Raw genomic sequence first — 24,058 nt, forward strand, 5'->3', positions numbered from 1 at the left:
TAACATATTTTTACTTATCTTTGCAAAATAATAAAACTTGTTCAACATTATTATAAATAGAGGGAAGTCAGTTTGTGTAATTAAGTTATACTACATTATTTCACAGGGAATTTTTAAATTATCTCGTTTGTTTTGTACTTGCAATGAAAATATGCAACTCACATTGTGTGCACCCTTTTATAGTTTTACATTTTCCCGGATACTTAAATAAAAAGAACCTTCTATCGATTTTGTTCGATGAAGTGTGACCATTTGAGTTTAAACCTCTTTTAACAGTTTGTAACCTTTGTTTGAAAGATCCTTTACAACAACCTGAATAATAAAAGTTACACAGTGTGCTAGTGACCTAATACAAGATATATGGAACTTATAAACTCCGTATTTATTGTATTTGGTCTTTAGCATGCTATGAAATGATTTTTTTTTACCGACTATCTTTATATGTAGTATTTGAACTAGTGTCATATCAAAGTAAGTTTTAAGAACTTACTTCCATTGGTCAATACAAAAACAAATGCCAACATTAACAACTTGTTAGCCTTAAATGTGTTTTTTGATTTTATTTCAATTGTTCATCATCAACTTCTTCGTCTTTTGAAACCTTTCAGATTTTTTTCTCAACACCATGTTGTTTTCATATTTATATTGAGGAATGTAACACCACTACTAATTTTTATTGAAAAAAGTCTCAATTGCTACTTTAAACCAACTATCAACTATACACTTGTGCTATGGCTTTTAACCAATTATCTTTTTAGAAATATATTAAGAGGTAAGTTAGTCAACTGACTTGCACAACAGATGTGTATCCTACATTTGTACTATAGAAAAGGTAATGTTTTTTTCCATTATTTTTTATTCTCGTTTGAAGCGTTTTACATTGTCATATCGGGGCCTTTTATAGCTGACTATGCGGTATGGGATTTGCTCATTGTTGAAGGCCGTACGGTGACCTATAGTTGTTAATATCTGTGTTATTTTTATCTGTTGTGGAAAGTTGTCTCATTGGAACTCATAACACATCTTTTTTATATGCATTTATCCGACATTTAAACTGTCTCTCTTGTAATAGCAACACTGTAGTTTTGTTTGTAGTTTATCATTCGTAGAAATCAGTTGAAATCATCTTCTCAAACTTGTGCAGATTAATTTGATATGTCTTGATAAATTACATATATTCAACTCTTTAAACTTATTTTACAATACCTTTAACCAATCAAAATTTTCTTCAAGGTCGATTGCCAGAACGACTATAACAATTCGTCTGCCAACATCAGTTCTGTAGCTCCAACTTATGGCAGCGTTGTCGTAATAATTTGAAGGATAATTTGGACTCATAATAACTTGGCCTTCATTGATATAAGTGTAGGAGTCTATAAAAGATAAAGAAATTTCAAACTTACATTTATATACATGTTAACTGGTTATGTCCTTCAGCAGAAAACAAGTAAATAAACTCATCATGTATACAAGGACTAAAATTGTGTACGCCAGACTCATCAGTGACGCTTGAATCAAAAAATGTTTAAAAGACCAAATGAAGTACGATGTTGAAGAGCATTGAGACCAAATATTCCTAGAGAATTTTCCAAATACAGCTAGGGTAATCAATTCCTGAATTAGAAATGCCTTAGAATTTGAAAAAATCAAAGTTTTGATAACAGTATAAAGGTGAAATCACAAAAATACTGAACTCAGAGGAAAATCAAATCGGAAAGTCCATAATTTATTACGCAAGCTTTAATGACGTTACGTTCTTCTATTGTCTATATACAATCATTAGAAACGCAAATACAATAAGATGTTTTCAGAACTACGATGTTGAATCGCTTTCTGTGACTTGGAAGGCTAACAACAATTCGTGGATGACTAACTCATTTTTCACTGAATATGCAATGGATATCAACCGGGATATGCGAAAGAAATCTATGAAAATTGTTATCTTTCTTGACAATGAAACCCCTCACTCGCACAGTTAAAAACATAGTAATTTCGAATTGAAAATCTTTCTGGCAAATGCGACTTCTAAACATCATCTACTTGAATCGTACCTTTATGAGGTATAGAAAGGAAACAATCAAACATTTATCGCCACAAATTCAAAGCAGCAATTCAGTGACTGAAGTTTGCAAAGACATAATCGTTTCAAAAACTATTTAAGGGATCTCGGAGTAAGAAGTCGTGGAACGAAATTAAATCCACAACTGCAAATGCGACCCAACAGAGATCTGACAGTGACCAGACCGAAAACCTACGCTTACGGAAGATATCCTTTAGAAACCCGTTTCATAAGGTCCTTTCCTATACACGAAATCGCCATATTCGGGATAATCAGGAACCAGCTACGGTTCTGCAGCTAATCAGGAACTACCGAAACGCAATCCTATCAAAGTATGCTGTGCAGCATTGTATGGACTCCTTCGTATCGTGTCTTGTAATTGTCTGGACCCCGACGTGGAATTTGTGCCGAATTTCGTATAAATAACAGGACTGTTCCGGAACAAAGACGGCAATGTTTTAATGCAATCTGGACTCAATCGGTCAAAAAAAACGCATGAAATACAAATTTCTCCAGATAATGTTCGTTCCACAGGAAACCGTCAAGAAAAGACAGATTTTGATCAGAGAAAACCGAATGTGTCACTACAAAGTGATGATTGTAAAGTGACTAAACAAAATTGACTGACTTTCCCTGGAATATAACGGAAAGCATCTAACTTCATATATCATACGCATTCAGACAATGATAGGACATTCGAGTTCATTGGGGATAGTTATCAGACTTTTTCACTTTTAATGTCTTAGCGCTGTCTGATTTCAATCGAGAGCCATAACGCCCCATTATACTTCACAATTTTTTGTCATTTTAGCTTATTTTGCTCCTTTGAATACAAGGGTCTTCTTACTCGTGGTCGAAATTTTAAATTCGATTTAAATTTATTTTTAGCTAACTATATTCTTAAGTATCTATAAGGTTTATTTGATTTAACTGTAACATTATTGTATACTGACATTGACAACTGTTTCCATTGTAACCAGACCAACATGAACAGTAGAAACTTGATCCAGATATAACACAGCTTCCATAGTTACAGTTTTGTCCTGAACATGGTGTATCTACATAAGTAAACGTAGTTGATACAAGTAAGCAGTCATACGCAAACGTAACTAAGTAAACATGACGTTGTATCTTTTTAAAAATGAAATCGCTGTATCATTTTTGGCAATATATCTCGTTCATTGTACGTGTGATTCACACTTGTCATCTGTTTTAGAATAAAATCATTGCACGTCGCTGGTGTCATCTAATTTTATCCAAACTTTCTTGTAAAAAAAAAACAGCTTACAGCTCACACGTTGTTATCAATATAATGGAATACTTAACGTTTGTGATACATGTGAAAGGTTCAGCTAACTATAAAACCAGATATTATCCACCATTCTCTACACAAGGAAATGCCTGTACCAAGTTAGGAATATTACGTTTTCCCCATTTATTTGATGTATCTAAGCATTTGATTTTGTCATTTGATGAATGACTCTCTGTTTTAAATTTATCTTAAGAGTATTACTTACTTTCACATCTATCTCCATAGTAACCAGACCAACAAGAGCAATAGAAGCTGGAACCGGATATCACACATTCGCCATTGTTACAGTTTGTTTCTGTACATGGAGTATCTATCAAGCAAGAAAATAAAATGTTAACCAGGTTATTTTTAAAATTACTTCGATATTTCAATATAATGACTTTAAGACGTTATTACATGTGTGAGGTTAAGCTAGCCATAACACCAGATATTAGCCACAATTCTCTACACAAGGAAATGCCTGTATTAAGTCAGAACTATGACTGTTGTGTTTCGTTCATTTGATGAATCTGAGCATTTGATTTATAATAATAAATCCTCGGTTATCAGAAGTACTTACTCTCGCATCTTTCTCCATAGTAGCCAGACCAACAAGAGCAATAGAAGCTGGAACCGGATATCACACATTCGCCATTGTTACAATTGACTTCTGTGCATGGGGTATCTATCAAGCAGGAAAATAAAATAGTAACGACATGAACGAGGTAAGTTTGATAATGAATACTTCGATATTTCTAGGATTTAGACTTAATGTTATAAGTAAATATGAGTATAAGTATCAATACATTAAACTGTTATGATTCTCCAATGTTGAAGCATATTATAAAATGAGCATAACATGTAATTTTTCATATCGGATGTGATATCAGCAAACGGTCAATATTATACTTCTAGCCTTCGACTTTTTGACTTATAATTCATCACAATTTCCAGAATAAGCTTTTGAAAGATAATACATACATTCACAAACCGTTCCGTGGTATCCAGCTGGACAACTACAAAAGAACGACTCAAACTGATTACGACAGGTTCCGCCATTATTACAAGGAAGACTGCTGCATGGTGTATCTTTTGAAAATATAATCATTGATAAAATATGCAATTACTTAATAAAACGATAATGTATATTTGCTATAATATCAGAATGCTGGTACCATTCATATCAGTGTTACGTTTCAAAATTATAAAAGAATATTTTTGGTTCTAATATTATGAATATTCCAATATAACTCTTTTTAATCTAAACTTTAATCTTGATCTTAAATTGATTTTGAATGTTAACAACTCATAGAATATAGTAACTAAAATAGCGACAAATGCTGAAAACTTTCTGGTTTTATTTTTATTTAAACATACCATATGTTACACAAATGTACTGGTTGAAATATGCTGCTTCACATCTTGTTTGACCGGTACATGGATTTGGCCAGCAGACATGTTTATCCTGAAATAAGATTAACAAAATTGATTTTATTAATTCTATTTGCAAAAAATTTGATTTACATATATACAGTTTTTGAACTGTGTCGATTCTGCATTCATTTGTTTTCTACGATTACATTTGATAATGTTGTTTTGTGTTAACTTGTCTACCTAGCTAAAAAGAACAGATATTTAACGCTTCTTTCATAAAGAAAAGCAGATTGCTCTCTTTTTCTTTATAATTTCCATCCGTTCTTGTTATCTTTTCTTTTTGTTTTACTTTAGAACCAGCAAACTCTAAAATAATAAGTCTGGTGTAAAAAAACAAAACAAAAAAAAGAAAATTTGATTTTATATAATTATTTGATAATGTTGTTTTGTTTTAACTTGTCTACCTAGATGAAAAGAACAGATAACGCTATTTTCACCAAAAAAAACCAGATTGTTCTCTTTATCTTTAGAGTTTTCATCCGTTGTTATTATCTTTTCTTTTGTGGTGACTTTAGCACCAGCAAACTCTAAAATAATAAGTCTGGTGTAAAAAAACAAAACAAAAAAAAGAAAATTTGATTTTATATAATTATTTGATAATGTTGTTTTGTTTTAACTTGTCTACCTAGATAAAAAGAACAGATAACCCTATTTTCACAAAGAAAAACAGATTGTTCTCTTTATCTTTAGAGTTTTCATCCGTTGTTATTATCTTTTCTTTTTTGGTGACTTTAGCACCAGCATACTCTAAAATAATAAGTCTGGTGTAAAAAAAAAACAACCAAAAAACAATACAAGCACTGAAGAAACTTCAATTAAAAACACATCTTGTGTATTGCTGTACTCTATCTGAAAGTCACTGTGAAGCTCTCACACTGACAAATAGCTCTCAGCTAAATGCGTATTAGAATTGAATATAAAGAACAGCAATACAAGCGTTATTCTTTTGATTTTTTGGGGTATTTTTGCTGAACATATACTTAATTTGTCTCATATTTGGATACCCTTATTCTTTGGTGTTTTCATTAATTATAACATGACTGTGGTACATGCTTGCATAATATCATAATATTCATAATATCAACTTTCTGTAATAACCTTTCGAAATCAGTTTAATTCTATTTATCTATGTAATCTAAAACTGTGGAACAAAAATACTAACATGGATATGGGTTTATTCAAATTTGTTGTAATAAAATTTCAAAATCAATTCATGAATTGATTCTCCCTATTATGAATACTCAAAATTATTGTGTGTATTTGACTTCACTCTATCTCTTTTCTATCAGCTCTTTCAACGTTTTTTTAAGGTTTTCGACTTCCAAATATTTTGGCCTCGAGCAGTACAGACAATAAATGTTGAAATGCATTAGGTGTAAACCAATGGAACCATCGATATTTTAAAAAAAGGAGGTGTGATATGCTTGCCAATGAGACAACTATTCACAAGAGACCGAAAGGACACAGAAATTAATAAATATGGGTCACCATGCGGCCTTCAATAATAAACAAAGACAATACCGCATAGTCAGCTATAAAAGGTCCGAAATAACAATGTTAAATTATTCAAACGAGAAAATGAATGACCTAATTTATGTACAAAAAATAACGAAAAAGAAATATGTAACACATAAACAAACGACAAAAAAACCTATTAATTACAGGATCCTGACTTTGGACAGGCACATACATACAGAACATGTTAGCAGGATCCCAACCATCCCCCTAACCTGTGACAGTGGTATAATAGGTCTCCAAACGTAACAGATGTGTTGTCAATCAAGAAATCAAGCATCTTGATAATGTCAGTTTCAGATATTTATTTGTTTGAATCAGTGTTATCCTTTACAAAGAAGGATTTAACTCTTCATAAGACAAAATACTTGTATCTACGTTGGCCATTTTTTTTTAAACAAGGCAATACCAACTCTTGAATAATTTCGAAAAAATGTAAACATTTTATATTTCTAATCATAGGTCAACGTAAATATATTGCCAAAATTCTATGACAATTCTAACGAGCCAAATATATATTTTAGTCAAAGGGTTTAATATGATTTGTTTATGTACATTTGCAATTTTGTATCGTGATACTCTACGGCAACTTGTTACGCTGAAAAAACTCATTGATGCTTTAACAATTGTTAAAATCTGTTAAACAGTTCAAGTATCGACTCTTTAATATTCATATTTTCTGACAAATTCAAGAATTCGCCCATGAGATAGATAACAAATCAAAGCTCTCAAGATATTGAAATGTTACTCTAAACCCCGAATGATATTAACACCATAAGGCATATAAACTATTCAAATATTGCTTTACCTGAGTCCATTCTGTAATCTCTGTAAAATATATTCCAGTGACGTCTAAAAGTTGGGCATTAACATTTAGGAGAATTAGCAGCTCACAATGCAAGTCGTTTCTTTTAAAATTAACAGCATTGCAACCAGTATGAAGCATGCAATGTTCAATACACTGTTTTGGGCCGACTTTGTCAAAAATTATCAAAGGACTTAAATCCATGTATTTGTCTTTCTGAAACGAACCACCTTTAATGTTTAATCTTTTAGATATTACGTTCGACATCATGTAAAACCAGCAGAGAAATAAATATAGATCCATCTTTCTCGAAACCTGACGCTGAAAGATAAGCATAGATCCTTTTTCCTCGAAAACTTAAAATTGTTCTACTTTGTTTCCAAATGATTAGATATGTACTTAGTTCGTATATAATTTGCTTCTGATGGTAAGAAAAACCCCAGATTTGATAAATATTGAATTAACAGCTTATTACTTGGCATTATAAATGTTATTACACAGTCACACCCTATTAAACAACAATCTCAGTAACTAATTTTTAATCAATTATTCACATGTTTTTGTCTTGTTTTGTTTTTTTCAATTCCAGAGAACATATCACGCACTTATAAATATAATTAGTTGAATCTTTGAACTTTTATTTACGTTAAATGAACCAATCCATAAACTAGATTGAACCTATAGTTTTGAAGTTTCCACTTAAACTAGCGGTCATGTCAAACTTACGTCTAACTGTTCTTAGCCTTTTTTTCACTTCTAGGAAACTACTATACTTCTGTAGATTCAGTTGTATCGATATGAATATAACAGACATATTTTTACCTTTTGTGTCTCTTTGTTTGGTTCACACATCGTTGTCAATATAATGGTATTTGAAGCGACTGTCATATAAGTGAGATGTTTATTTAGCTTTAAAATCGGTAAAAATCAACAGTTTTCTACATAAGAAAATGTATGTACCAATTCAGGAATATGACAGTTGTTTTCATTTCGTTTGATATGTTTTAGCTTTTGAATTCGCCATTTGATTAAGGACTTTCCGTTTTGAATTTTCCTTGGAGTTCAGTATTTTTGTGATTTTACTATTTAAAGTTGTTGGTCAGGCATTTGTCGATTAAGATCATTATGTATGCAATGGTCGAAAATATATTCATGACATAAGTCCTTTATGAAGGATCGAATTGACAATTTGGTCAGGATTACATAACTTTCGTGGTTTTTTCTTCTTTCGTAATGATGCTATTGGTAAATACATTCACATTAGGCCTACAGAAAGAAAGGTATCATTACAATTAATGAACATAATTCATGTCAGTCCTAATTTTCATCTTTTATTTTCAAATCATACAGTCGTCCAAAGCATAGATAATTGTTAGTGCATGAACAGTCTATGAGCTTTGTTTTAGTGATTTTTAGAACGCACAAGAATAAGAACACAACAGGAGATGTTGACCACTAGGCTCAAGGAATAGGACCCTTCTAGGACTTGCATTTTTGACATAGTATACGGAGCAGCTAAGATCAACCTCTGTGTTTAGTGGTGATCGTGTTGTACAGTCTTCAGTTTTTTATATTGTGTTCTGTGTACTGCTTTTGCCATGTTTTTAATTCTTCTTTTAAGGTGTAATACCACCATTGATTTTTCCCTATTAGTCTTTGTTAAATTGGCACTTTAAAAAAAAATTGTACAGTATTTATCTTCATTTCAACCAAAGAAATACTTTACATGTACAAATTTTTTATCCGTTCCAGTGCTACAGTGAAAATTATACACTACATTTCATTGCATATAAGAAAATAACCATAACCGGAAGTAAACAACCCAATTTTACACTGTTATTTACTGGTTACCTGCTTTTGTAACTATGTAACCTTAACGTTCCAAAATATTTGATAAGACCATCAAATAAAAAAGAATAATGCTTTCAGACACCCATCATACATGTTTATGACTCAGAAAAATTGAAGTGTATTGAAATGCAGGTTTAATTTTCTTCAACTGTCAAATTCAAGGGAATATTTTTTAGGCCTACTTTCGTATACAACCAGATGTGACGTTCCATTATTTGGCGGTAATACACCTTAAGCATTTTTTTTTTTATTTTTATATTTTTTTTTTAATGTTCCTTTAGAATCCTTGGCCTCTTTTTTAAAGACTTTAACGTTTGCATTTCCTGAATCCAAGATAGGTCGGATCGATGTTCTGTGGGAGTATTTTCATGAATTTTTTTCCAGCATGCTGTTACGATTTTAATGAAAAAAGCCTTTACAAATCAAGCCTAGTAGGAATAGGAAAACTTTATGCATATACTAAATTACTTTAGTTTCAACGTCATATAGCTATAAAACAATGCGTTCGATAGAAGAAAATGTCAAGTACAATTTTTCATTAGATACTTTCTTTTTTTATTGATTCTTACTAAATACTCAAAGCTCCCACGAGGACCTTGCTTTCAATTATAATTATTGCCCGATAAAAATTTCTGTCTGAGTAGATTGGTGGAAAGGGTGATTTATTTCTGAATTCTTTCATCTGTAGGTAATTTTCCCCATTGTATATACTTTTTTTTCATTAATCCCATTTCTTTATATTTAAGCACCTCGTTAATCCTTTCTTCTTATTTTCGGGGGGTCCATTTTCTCTATTTTTGTATGTTCTTGTCGATGTTTTCTATTCTGTAAATCCCCATCAGCACCCTCTTAAATAAGTTTAACTAACAATGATCAAATATTAATATGTGAACTATTTGTACTCAGGTTTTTTTCAGATTCAAACAAATGCAATAAAAAAATCATAGGACGTAACGGTTAATATTGATGTTACAGTTTATTAACCTTTCATACTAAGATTTTTTGTTAAGGCTCAATTGCAGTTTGCGGTCAGATATTTAGGTCAATGAGAAAATACATTCATAACCATAAACATATTGATGTTGCTAATTGATTTTATTTATTATTACGAAAGGGATATTTCAACAGAACGAAGGTGAGTGGAATGTAAAGAGAACTATCTCAATATGTATAAGAGGAAAACGAGTATCTGAGTACTAAAACTGTAATCGAGTACTCGGCCTTCCGAACGAGTACCCGATAACTCGAGTACTGTGTGTCATCCCTAAAGTTTATTGTAAATAACTCATATACATGTTTATGTTTTCTATTGGATAACTGATTATATATATTTAAAAAAAAAAATCCAACAGAATATATCGGAAAACTTGTTTCTACTCATTATTGAATAGAAATCAAACACAAGCTGCCTTTTGTGTTATGATGATACATTTAGTTAGTTACCATTTTCCGTTAAAGTGTAAGATGAAATGTAAAAAAAGAGAGAAAAAAAACCAATCGAATCATTAAAAGTTATTTCAAAGACAGAAAAAACTGCAGATGTGGTTGGATTCCAAACCCACTCGTAGCATACAGTAACTATCTAATAATCAAGATAGAAACTAGGACTATAAAAAGTACATAGTCCAAGGAAGAAATACGTATCTTTCTTTCCGTCATGTTATCGTCATTTTGACTTCAAGTCCTGTGTTGTGTTTGTCACTTTGGTGTCTTTACCCTTTACCAAGTGGTAAATAATTTACAAACAAATCAATGCGAAAATAAGTTATTTATTTAAAAAAAAAGGTCGAATGGCGTTCATTGTAGTACATTTGTAATTTCAGTGAAATGATAAAATTTTATGGTAATGAACAGGGATTTAATTTCCAACATGTCTGTAATACTGTTGTCAATGCAGATTGTGTAGAAAGCGTGCGTTTTCTATTTGGGAACGAATGCACCATATTTTTGACATTTTTACCTTTTATGTATGTTCGTTTTGTTCACATATCGTAGTCAATATAATGGGATTTTATGCAACTGACAAACACGTGAGAGGTTTGGCTTGCTATAAAACCAGGTTTAATCCACCAATTTCTTCATAATAAAATGTCTGTACCAAGTCAGGAATTGATCTTTGATCTTTGAATTTGCCTTTTGAGTACGGACTGTTCGTATTGAATGTTCATCTGAGTTCGTTATTTTTGTTATATTGTTTAAGAATTGAATGCTTCTTTTTGTAAATTTATTCGGGTGTAAAAGCGTTGACCGAATTACATTTTGTATGAAGATGTGCGCACGGACAACGCTTTTCCAACACTATAAAGTTACAAAAAGAAGCATTCAATACTTATAATTAAAAACCAATTGTTCAGAGAACAATTGAAGGTCTTTCCACTAGTAAAGAACTATTTTGATATTGATATAGGAAAAATCAGTTAATAATGTTAGTTCCTATGGCTTTATGATGTATTTATATGAATTTAAAGCAAAGGTCAAAATCTAGAACGTCCTATTAACCTATGACCTTGACCTCAATTTCAAGGTCACAAACCAGGGAACTCAAATCAAAGACTATAGGTCTTATTTATAGTTGGTTAATGAGTTATATCACCATACGCATATTTTTTTAATACAAGAGGGGAGAAAACTCCCTTTTACGTTCAATGTACCCTTGCAATCAAAATTTACGTGTAACGACATGTCGCAACAAACAATTTAGGTAAAATAATTTGTCGTTATCTTATAGAGTTTCTGGAAATAAGAGATAATAAGCCAATTTCAAAAATTAGAATATGACCTTGACCTTTGACCTTGACCTAATTTTCATTTTTTTGGACCAAGGACTTCAAATCAAAAGATCCTAGGTCTCTAGCACTTATGGTTTACAAGATAGAAATGCATATCACTTATATCAAATGCATAAGGGGAAATTACTCTCATATGGAGCGCTCATATCGCTTCAGTCAAAATAGGATAAATCACGCGAAGGATATAACGAGCATTTTTGTAAAATAAATTTGTCATAATATTTAACGGTTGCGAAGGAGTTGCGCTCACAAGGAAAACAGTGTTTGGGGAGATAACTCCTACAAAGAAAAGTATTCGTTTACGCAGGGTAAATTTCAAAAGCGCATAAACTGTTCGATATTATATACCAAAATACCTAAGTGACATATTGCGAAACAAATGTTTATCGCAAGAACAAAATTAGGCGGAAGAAAATAAAAAAATTCAAAGAACAATTGATGGTCTTTCCGCCAATAAGTATCTATTTTGATATGAAAATATTGAAATTCAGTTGAAAATGTCAGTTCCTATGGCTTAATGATGTATAAATATGAATTTCGAGCAAAGGTCAAAATCTAGAACGTCCAATTAACATATGACCTTGACCTCAATTTTAAGGTCATAAACCAAGGATTTCATATCAAAAGACCCTAGGTCTGTATTATGTATGGTTCATGAGTAATATCCCTTTACGCATAATTCTAAATATAAAAGGGGCAAAAACTCCCATTTATTGTCTACGCACCCTTCCAATCAAAATTTTTAAGTTACGACATGTCGCAACTAACAATTTAGTAAAAATAATTTGTCGAAATCTTATAAAGTTAATGAAAGTGAGTGAAAATAAGCCAAAATCAAAATTTTGAATTTGACCTTGACCTTTGACCTTGACCTTATTTTCATTTTTCTGGACCAAGGATCTCAAATCAAAAGATCCTAGGTCTCTAGCACTAATGGTTTACAAGATAGAAATGCATATCACTTATAACAAATGCATAAGGGGAAATAACTCTCATATGGAGCGTTCATATCGCTTCGGTCAAAATAGGACAAATCATGCGAAGGATATAACGAGCAATTTTGTAAAATAAATTTGTCATAATATTTTACGGTTGCGAAGGAGTTGCGCTAACAAGGAAAACAGTGTTTGGGTAGATAACTCCAACAAAGAAAAGTATTCGTTTACGCAGGGTAAATTTCAAAAGCGCATAAACTGTTCGATATCATATACCAAATATCTAAGCGACATGTTGCAAAACAAATATTTATGGCAAGAACAAAATTAGGCGGAAGAAAAAAAAAAAAAATAATAATCAGGAGAAAAACAATAATCAGAAGAAAAACAATAGATCTTTCCACAGAAAAGTGGAAAGACCTAATAACATGTTTTAGCAAAAATCATGCAAACACGATTTACATCAAGTTTTTATTTAATTTACCTGTGCACTTTATCATGGGACCTCGTGTCATCATGAATGATAAGTTTTATTGTGTAATGAAATTGCTTAAGAAATAATACGTGGTGTGCAGTTAACGAAATCAGAATAACGTATTAGAATGAAACACACATATAATGTTATTATTTTTGTAACGATCGTTTGGGAAACAAATGATAGATTGGGTTGATGACCATTGCTTCGTTTATTTCCAGTGAAAACTTTGTGAAATGAATACTACACTGAGTATGCATTTGCAAGTGTTCTATCCCTTGATTATAGTGATTAAAATCTTCTGTTGCGTTCTTATTCTTGTTCGTTCTAAAGATTGATTGTTAGATGCTTTATGCCGCATTAGCACAAAAAGGCTATATCGAGTGCGTTCTAAAAACACTAAAACAATGAACGTAGACAGTTTATGCAACAGACACCAGACACTTATCTATACTTTAACACAACTTTCCGCAAGAGACAAATATGGCACAGAAAGTAAACACTATAGGTCATCGTAAGGTCTTTAACAATTAGCAAATCCCATACCGCATAGTCGGCTATAAAAGGCCCTGAAATGACAATGTAAATCAATTCAAACGAGAAAACTATTATTGATTAGAAGACATATATATAATGGCTGACTCGGGATGTGATATTTTATTGCCGGATTGAAAACACATTGGTTGCACAGGACTGTTTCCTTGATTATGGTCTCTTTGACACATTCCTAACGTCCATTTTTTTCTTAAGGGCATACGATACAGTTACAGGGGAGGTAATGACGTTGCTAACGTAAAATGTTATTTTCACGACGTCAACTGTTTTTTATCTGGAAACAAGCCATTTTTCGACTAATTTTTATCATTCAAACTATCTTCATTCGAAAACGAGCGCATGGACCCCTATTTTTTAAAATGGCATTCTGTTTCATTTCGCATTTTTCATTTACACTTATGAGATGTTTTTTGTCAAAAATGAAAGTGGCCGCATCCGTGTTCATCCTCAACCTTTATATATGTTATGTATTATCATCTTACATTGTATTGCCAGGTTTCTCAACACTGATAGTCTGTATACATTAATATCGCGGAATATCTCATGACTTACTATTAGAATTGTCAATGGATCAGATAATCATGATTATGTATGTGTCACCTTATTTCTTATTAGATACGTGCAGCGTAGTCAATTAATCAAATATACGTATTAACTATTTCGCTCATAAGTTATATTGGCAATAACTCAAAATAATGTAAATATTGCCTTGTTTGGCTCATTAAATACTCCTAGTATTGTCAATAAATCAATAAATCAAATAATTTAAATATCGTCTTTTTGCTCATAAGATACTCCTAGTATTGTCAATACATCCAATAATGCATGTGTTGCCTGTTTGAAAGACAGCTAACACAAATATCGCTATGCAAGAAAAAGTTCTTAAATACATAACAGTACTTCAAATAGCAAAAAAGAAGAAAATAATTTAACCAAAACAAAAATGACACCTGGAACATGCAGTAATGCAGTAAAAAAAGTAGATTACAGTGTAGAACAAGCCAATCAACTCCTTTACACACACCAGAACCGTTTTTAAGACAGAAGTGTGAACAAAAACCAAAATAGTCAGAGAATTGGAACGTCCCAAATATCCATGAATTAGAAAAACTGATTCCTGATTGGAAGTTCTACACTAAAACGAATGTAAGTCAGAAAAATGATAACAAATAACAATCTACTAGTTTGTATATAAATCACTTGATTGTTTAATATGTCACCATGCTGATCATAGCTGTCATAAAGATCTAAGGCAGGGAGAAATACAAAAGGTCAAAAGTGTCTCTGTTCACAACTGTCAGTTATTATTCTTTTAGTATAAGTGATTAGTGCTTTCAGTAACGTATCAATTTGATTCGTATATGAATCAGAATAAACATATTTCTAGGATTTTCAATACCTTTTGTTGACATATGTTGATACTGAATATATATATCTTATAATATTAAATTTCTAAAAGTTTGGATTAACGCTTCTGCTGAAAGACACAACCAATATATTTTACTGACAAATAGTATATATCAAGCTCCAAATAATGTTGATAATGACAAATTATATTAAATTTCTAGAAGTTTTGATTTTCGCACCTGTGCAGAAAGACATATTAAACCATCACATTGCAAAGCCTCATCATAACACTGATATGCTGCATCCTTATCACCAAATATCTCATAACATACTCCAAGTATTGTTAATGAATTAGATAAGGTGTTCGTTGAAACAAAATGTGTACCGTCTAAAGATAAGTTCAAATCGTGTAACGCTTGTTGTCTGTTAAAAATGTCACCAAAATGATGATAGCACATAAATCTAAGATAGTGAGACATAACAGTAGGCGGTATAAAAATGTCATCGTCATTCACTTCCAGCTGTAGTTCCATTGGTATTAACGATGAATTTTGAAAGTAATGAACATTAGCTACAGTAGCTTTTCGCATCCTTTCATTCAGTGTCATTGTAGAATATACATTTTTTCTGTAGTTATTCATAATGTCCATATATTCTTCACTGTAGTGAATAAAGTCTAACATTAACATATCAGAGGAACATCTTGACAAAACATAATCCGTTAGTCTTAGTGTAACTTTGTACTGTCCAGTTACATAATAAAACGAAGCGTATAATAGCCAACCAGATACAGCATCAGTCTTGGTACCGTCTTTTAAATGTCTATGATAACGTTTTTGTATGATGTATGGTGTAGTCATTATTGATGGTGGTGGTAGTAACTGTGCTACATATTGACTTAATTCAGCATGGTGATGTTTACATACACCAACTATAAATGTAGAGCATTGGGACTTAATTAAAGATTCAGTAAACATAAGTGCCTTTAAACACTTTGATATGTCTGCCATAAAATCAAAACGTAATATCCTATAAAAGAGAACGTCTAATTTAATGAACGCAGATTCACTTTTTGTTCTTTGTACACGAAGACTTCTACTGCTGTACGGAAATAGTTGGTTTGTTAGACTGTCAATTCCATCGCATTTGATGCCATCCAAAATATTTAGCAGTATTGTATTGTTATCTGAGTTTACCTTTCCTAGGAACATGTTGTTTTCGGGTATAAAATAGTTCGGGCAGTAACACTTCTTTACCCATAATAACAATTTATCGAGGCATTTCGAAAAGCAAAAAAATAGTTTTGACAGTTGAAAGGTATCAATATCTATTTCTTCTGAGACCCAAAACAAAGCCGTCTTCAGAAAGTAAGAACACAACAAACCTTCGGCAAGTTTATTCGTGTTAACAATATGCTTTAACGTTAGTTTCAGGAGACAGTAACATACCAGTTGAATGAAATTAAACGAATGAACAAGTAGTTTTTCTGCCACAGAGAAAGATAATCTCCATAAAATATTACAATCTGGCATAGTTCTTGGTCCGATAGGAACAAACAAACATCCGTGTTTCTTAATCTTGTCAATTACGGAATTGGGTGGCCATTGTTGCCGATAACGCCATGCCCATGGCATTGCATTGTAAGGTAAATATTTACACCGAAGGCAGAATGCAAAATCATATATCTGAAATTGATCTGACAAACACGGGCCGTGTGGCGATAGCTTATACTCTGGAACCATCTTATTAATATTACAAACCAATTCGTTCACTGATAAATAAAAACCTTTGCTTTCAACGTATTCATATGTCATTGAGTTATTTGTTCCATCCCCTCCTGCTATCAATCGGAGTCTACAAAATCCCGGATGATCAGTATCTGTCTCCATAAGCAATGTTTTACGTTGTACTGGGTGTTTGATATTCCTTTCATCCTGTACTACGTCTAAGCTTTTGATGACGCACATGATATCTATGTCACTACCTTGTAAATCAATTCCTTCTGCTAAACTTCCACTCGATATTGTTGGACTTCTCCTGTCAGTTGATTTTTTATGTATCAAATCTTCTATGATAAATAGTTGTTGTCTTTTACGTATGTCTATTTCGGTTCCGACTGTACGCACTAATTGTTCGTAAAGATATATGTCCTTCAAATCTTTTTCGGTCCAGGATAACCAATCTATAAAATACATATTAATTAAGTGAATGATATGAAAATTGTGCTGACTTTGTGTATATAAATTATTCTTGTTATATTTATTATGTCCTCTTTTTTATTTTATCACTAACAGTGTATTTAATCCATATATACACATGGAAAAAGTATTGCAACACCTTGATTTAAAAAAAAATGAAAAATCAGCCGCTTTTTTTGGTTAAAATATAATAAAAATATTTGTATAATATTATTGAAACATAGTTTATGATAACATTGGCATTGAAACGAACTAAAATGTTTGAAAACAAAAAAGATTTATATAACCACAATTTTGATAACAAAATGAGGTGTTTTTTGTACAAAAAAATGCATTTTACAACTTTTACTGTAGTCGAACTTTGCAATGTCAGACATTTCAAAATTAACCCGCAGATGACTGTTCACATCATGGTTGATCGTTATACGCTAAAGAATTAACACTTTGTGTGTAGCCTCCATTCAAACGGATAACCGAATCTAAACGTCTTCGGATTCCTGCCATAAATTGACTAATTTGTTGTTAAGGTAGCAGCAACCATTTCTGATGAGGAGCATTGTTTATTTCATGATGTGTTTGAACTGGGGTGTCCTTTCGCGCACTTTCCGCCCAATAGTGTCCCATATATGCTCGATATGGTACAAATCCCCGGGCTACGATCGGGCCAAGGAAGATGAACCGAATTCCATTGGAACAATGGATTTTCCGCCACGATGCTAATTTCCAACTTTGGCGAACTCTGCACTACATTGGATACGGAAAACTGTGTGTCTGTTAGTAAGCATCGGTCTCCAAAATGGTCTTATCGCACGATAACCAGTAGCGATGAGTCGATCTCGAAAAGTTCTTGTTAAAAGGCTCCTGTCCGCCCACCACACTCTTTTTAGGATTGTCTTTTATGCAATAGATTTCCTACTGACCAACCTTCATTATGCTTGATTTTCCCTAGCAAATGGTATTGGGTGTCTTCATTATCACTGAAGGTCTTTAACATCGTTTATTGTCTGAATTTTATTCTCAAAACGACTTATAGTGGAATGGTGATGACCAACAATACGTGCTGTTGTTACAGCGACATCACTGCGTCGCTCATGCTGAAAATCTACCATCGTGCTGCAGTTAAGAATTGTCAGGGACCAATAACAAGGTGTCAATAACATAACTTTAAAAACTTGGTTATTTAAAGTGTTGAAAACAATGAGGATAAAAACATCTGTTTTGCTGTTTACGGGTACAGTAGCTGCATTTGCAGATACAAACTTATCGAGTCGATATTTATTGATTAAACTCAGGTGATACTTAAATAATGTTTAACTAGTTCTATTTCACCAAATTATATCACAAAAAAATAAAGAGTTTTTTTTTCAATTTCAATTTCAATTTGGTGTTGCAATACTTTTTTCCATGTGTATATAATAGGCTTCTATCTATGTCGTAATTTTGAAGAAAAAAAAGTCAAAAGTAGGTGTAATCTTGAAAAAGGTTTGCCAAGGTACAAATCAACGGCGCAAACAGAATATAAGGATTTTCAGGAACTTCAAACGGAGTAAAACTAGGTTAATTGACGGAGTAGAGTATCCTCAATTGGAAAAATAGTGGAGCATTCAAAGCTTACCGGTGAACCAGTTCAAGAACTTATATTGAGTAGAGGTAATTTAAACTTCCTCATAAGTCTTTTGGAACAATCTTTTGTATACATATGAAGCATAAATATGCTAATGGAAATCGTATAGTACTAATCTACAGGAACGTACATATTAAGTAAAATATGTAATGTTATTTTGAGGAGTAAAGAACAGCTGATTTCTGGAAAGAAACGTTTTCATGCGAAAGTGACGTTTTTTTTGGAAATTCTGTGAAACAATTTTAAAATCTACAAAAATGATTGCCCATCTTAAGTGGAATGTTATCTTATGATATTATTTCTCTTAGATAACTCTGGATATATTTGGCTCCAATATGCACAGAAATGTTGCGGAAATGATGAGGCTTTGTATATTTGCAAAATTGTCTAACCGTTGATGAAGATTCCATGTAAAAATTTGCTCTCAAAGTCCAGACGAACAAAAATGGCTTTAGCGTTATGACGTTTTACGAGACGTTACAGAAAAAAAATTAGATTAGCCCATCAAGACGTCATCATTATTGTTTTTTGAACTAACAATGTATTTATGTTCCGGACCATATGAGAATTTGGACCATACGCGTATGGTCATGACCATATGGGTATATACTCATATGGTCCGACCATACGCGTATGGTCGGACCATACGCGTATGGTCGGGGTAATTAACACTCTGTTACAGTTTACTTTTCATACTTCTAAACTCTTCATATGGTATGACCGTTCATTCAAAATACGCTATCATAAAGGTAATTTTATCATTATATTATAATAAAAAGATAAAGCTAAATAATAATAAAAAGTTTCACATAGTTACTTAATTTTACTTAATTGTCAAATTTAAAGTAAACACATTTTATACCGATGGTCATTACCGATTTGTTATTACGAGTAATGGCAATATGTCGACTTGAAAATTAAATTCCAAAAATTAATGAACTGTTACATAAGAAGTCACTGGAAAGTAGCATACTATTAATTTATTTAAGTTGTGTTGTGAAGATGGTGTATTGCAGTCATTTTACGATATTTGAGATCTAGAGCTTCTTAAAAACACCGTAGACATCAGAATTGCCAAAGACCTCGGTATCACTGAACGCAGCTGCAAAAAAGGCTTGTTTTTCACTCGCAAACAAAATGTGTAAATGAAAAAGATCGTGCACAAATTTCTTGCAAATGCAAAAAAGCTATGATACCGTGTGGAAGTGAATGTCATCCAAACCTAAATGCAGGAATGTAACTAGCGATGAAAACTAACTATGGCATCAATATTAAATTTTACGTATTTTTTTTTATTATAAAATTACAAAAATTGTCATGTTTTAAACCATCACTGTTTTTTTAGATAAAGTTTTTGTATTATTGAAACGTTTATAATGTATTTTGAAAAAAATATATATACCTATATGGTCCAAATACGCATATGGTCCGGCCCGTTAATAACCAAACGAGTATTATACTCATATAGTCGGACCATATGAGTATACGCATATGGTCATGACCATACGCGTATGGTCCAAATACTCATATGGTCCGGAACATTTACATAGTTGAGGATGCCTCTTAGTTTTTTTTCTTATAATTTATAGGTGTAATGCCACCAAATGATAGTCAGTCACATTTGGTGCCATATGAAAAAAGCAAAAAAAAAAATACAAATTTACAAAGCAACATACAATATTAAAATAAAACAATAGATGAGCAAAATATAGATATTGCAAAAAAAAAGTACAAAATCATAATTGCATACATGTTAATTAACATGTATAATAAAAGATTACACTATATAGAAAGAAATCATTAAGATACCTATGCATTTACATTTACACTTGGTGACTTACTTTTTTTAATTTAAGCGTATACAATCATTGCTTTTTACAAGTGCAAATTTTACACTCACTAAACTGGAAAAATAAATGGTGGTATTACAACATTATAGTGTTGTGCACATATCTTTGGCAAATGATTTTTGAGTCTAATGCAATTTGGATGTAACATTTTTTTTCATTGGCTAACAGTTTCCGTCAAATCCACAGTTGACCAGCCGCAACTAATGAGAGACCCGCCATTTGGATTGATGAATCAACAAATGTTCGATTACTACTATATAATCAAAAATAAAACAACACCTACGTGTACCTCGAATTTGCCGTTTTAATGTAATTTTATCCAAATTTGAAGCGTACAGGTAACGAAATAACCTCCAGTTTGTAAGTTTTCGTTTGTATGACGTCACGTACGTCTTTGTGCCAAAATTATTCATGAAGTTTCGCGGATTTTTTTTTATTTGACAAATTTAGAATTATTTTCAAGTTTTATCGTATTTTTTTCTTTTTGTAATGCATAAAAATCGGAATAACAGTACTGTAGTTGAAGAGTTGCCACCGTCAATTTTGATTTGACGGTCGCAAATCTCCGTTTTACTGTCTCCGCTCCGCGTCGCCAGTAAAACTGCATTTGCGACCGTCAAATCTACAATTGGCGGTGGCAACTCTTCAACTACAGTACTGTTATTCATTAATTTCACCGTTTTTAAATTTAATCAGTACCTACCTTGTATTGTCCTTTTTGTTTTACAGTTGTAAAGAAAGAGGGACGAAAGATACCAAAGGGAAGTCAAACTCATAAATCTAAAACAAACTGACAACGCCATGGCTAAAAATGAAAAAGACAAACAGACAAACACGAGTACACATGACACAACATACAAAACTAAAGATTAAACAACACGAAGCCAACCAAAAACTAGGGGTGATCTCGGGTGCTCCGGAAGGGTAAGCAGATCCTGCTCCACGTGTGGCTCCCGTCGTGTTGCTTATGTGATAACAAATCCGGTAAATAGTCTAATTCGGTAGGTCACATTCATGAAAGGGAACTATTGTTTATGGAGTAATCAACTTAACAATGTAACGTTACCTTTATTGCAATATCTAATGTTCTCTAAGTATTCCACATATTCATCTGAGGTTTTGTCAGGATATCTTAGGTTCAGTATGTACTGTTCCTGTGATCTCCGTCTCTCTAAACACGATTTAAACCTTTGTTCAAATTGTTTGATTGTCAGCCCGAAAACGTCATTTGAGATAATGATCCCTCCGTCTTCAGATTGGTAAACACATGGTGAGTATCTGCGACTTCCTCGGTAAGAGAAACGTTTGACGCCGTATTTTTCCCAGTACGTTATTTTCGTCAATCCATGAACATTTTGTTCGTCATCCTTTTCAACGTTTCTCGAGTTTCGGTTCATGATTGGCTGTAAAGTATAAATTGATTCTATAGTGCATACTGTGAATATCTACCATTTACCTTCAGAATGAAGTACAAATGTTCTATGATATTATAGTGTTATTTCATTTGTCATTGTTCACTATTAATCTCGATTGTTTGGTCCATTCTTCGTTATATCCTTTTTGTGAGCTCAGTACTTATACATCTCGCTGTTTGTTTATTTTTGTGTTTATTTTTGTATTTTTATTTTTGTTCTTCATTTTGCATTGTTGCTTTCACTCTGTCAATATCATTTTGTTTTTCATTGTTGGCATATAAGGTTTTATTGTGATCACAATGTAGACATCTGTGCCCCTTTTTTGACATTTTTACCTATTATGTCAGTTTACTCTGTTCACAGATTGCTGTCAATTTTAATTGAATTTTAGGAGACTTTCATAAAGAGATAGGTTTCACTACATGTAGCTATAAAACCAGATTTGAACTTTCCTTGGTTGTTACTTTACTTCTAATATAGATATGATGTATATATATTTTTTTATTACATCTATTTATGAAATAGATAATGTTTATTTTTACAGAAATATATAATATTACAAAAGACATTACCAAACCTACATTTTCGATATCGAGACAAACAAAGTCACAAATTTACATATTTAAAGGTCGCTGTAATTCAAATCTTCATTTTTTATCGCAATAGTACACTTCTATGTTTAGCAAGAAAAACTAGGCGATAGGAAAGCAAACAACATTATGTCGTCGTCATGTTGAATATATTGTTTAATTTACGCTTTGAGTTATACAAAATTTGGAGAAATGGATATTAAATAGCAAAAGACGACGAATAACAGACAGTAGCAGGAAAAGATAATATGACGAAAGGATAACCAGTTCATCAGTAATAATGTAATACATTTAGGATTTCTGTTTGGAACGAACATTTCGTATTCCATTTCAATGCTGTTGGGTTTGTTTTAGATATAAAACTAGTATAAAACGTATGGGTTTTTTGCATAATAAAGCAATGTGTTCTCATGTTGCAAGTGCTGCATTCCTTTTTTGGGTCTTCTAGTTATTGGAACTGACTCACACAATTTATCTCTTATGTCGTAAAAGGTAGAACATATTTTTACGTATAGGTTACAAGAGCGCAATCATTTGTTTACATTTTACTCGGAATAGAATCCTATACAGCTTCTGATTTGATGATACAGGATTGGAATTACATTTAATCGAAAGCTTATCCAGAGACATATATACACATGTGTATACATTTGTATATGTCTCTGGCTTAGGCAGCAACCATTTGATTTTCTAGGGGGGAGGGGCTATGTTTTTTTTTCTGTGCAACTTTGTTTTTTCGCCTTCGGCGAAGAACAATCTATTTTTTTAGCGACAAACCGAAAACAATTTTTTTCTTTCAATATTAGCATTACATATAGTGGCAGCTGAGGGTGAAACAAATTTTTTTTCTCAGGGTCCAAAACAAATTATTTTTTTCACCAAAACCTGGAAACAAACTTTTTTTTCCAAAAAAAACCATAGCCTCCCCCTGAAAATCAAATGGTTGTTGCCTTATCCAATAACTTTTAAAAATAGCCGAAAATCATATTCAGAATTTACGAAGTATAGAAAATATCTTCCATTTCTGCACGCCGGAGCCCTTAAAAATATGCCTTTTTCATTAAGCAAAAAAGAATAGATGATATTGTTCACCTGCTTTTAAAGTCAATTTGAGCCGCTTGAGCCTGTATCTTTTTTTTTTATTGTTATGCAACACTGGCATTTCTAGTAACAGGAATGGCTACCCGTTTTTCTCTAGTTTGTGTACACTTTGCATAATCTAGAAAAATTACGTTCAATTGAACAAGACAATAAATTACATTTCTATGCCAATATTTATTCAGCAGAATTTAAATTGCAAAATTATCTATCTTATAAATGTTCTC

General features: G+C 32.2%; 1 protein-coding gene across 1 annotated transcript; it reads right to left on the reverse strand.

Annotated features, from left to right (window-relative positions):
- Positions 1-15,265: 15,265 nt before the first annotated feature.
- Positions 15,266-17,251, reverse strand: LOC134691551 (uncharacterized). The gene has a single exon (XM_063552116.1). It carries the CDS (start codon positions 17,249-17,251, stop codon positions 15,266-15,268), a length of 1,986 nt encoding a protein of 661 aa, XP_063408186.1.
- Positions 17,252-24,058: the final 6,807 nt, after the last annotated feature.

The sequence above is a fragment of the Mytilus trossulus genome, chromosome 11 (genome assembly GCF_036588685.1).
Source record: "Mytilus trossulus isolate FHL-02 chromosome 11, PNRI_Mtr1.1.1.hap1, whole genome shotgun sequence".
NCBI lineage: Eukaryota > Metazoa > Mollusca > Bivalvia > Mytilida > Mytilidae > Mytilus > Mytilus trossulus.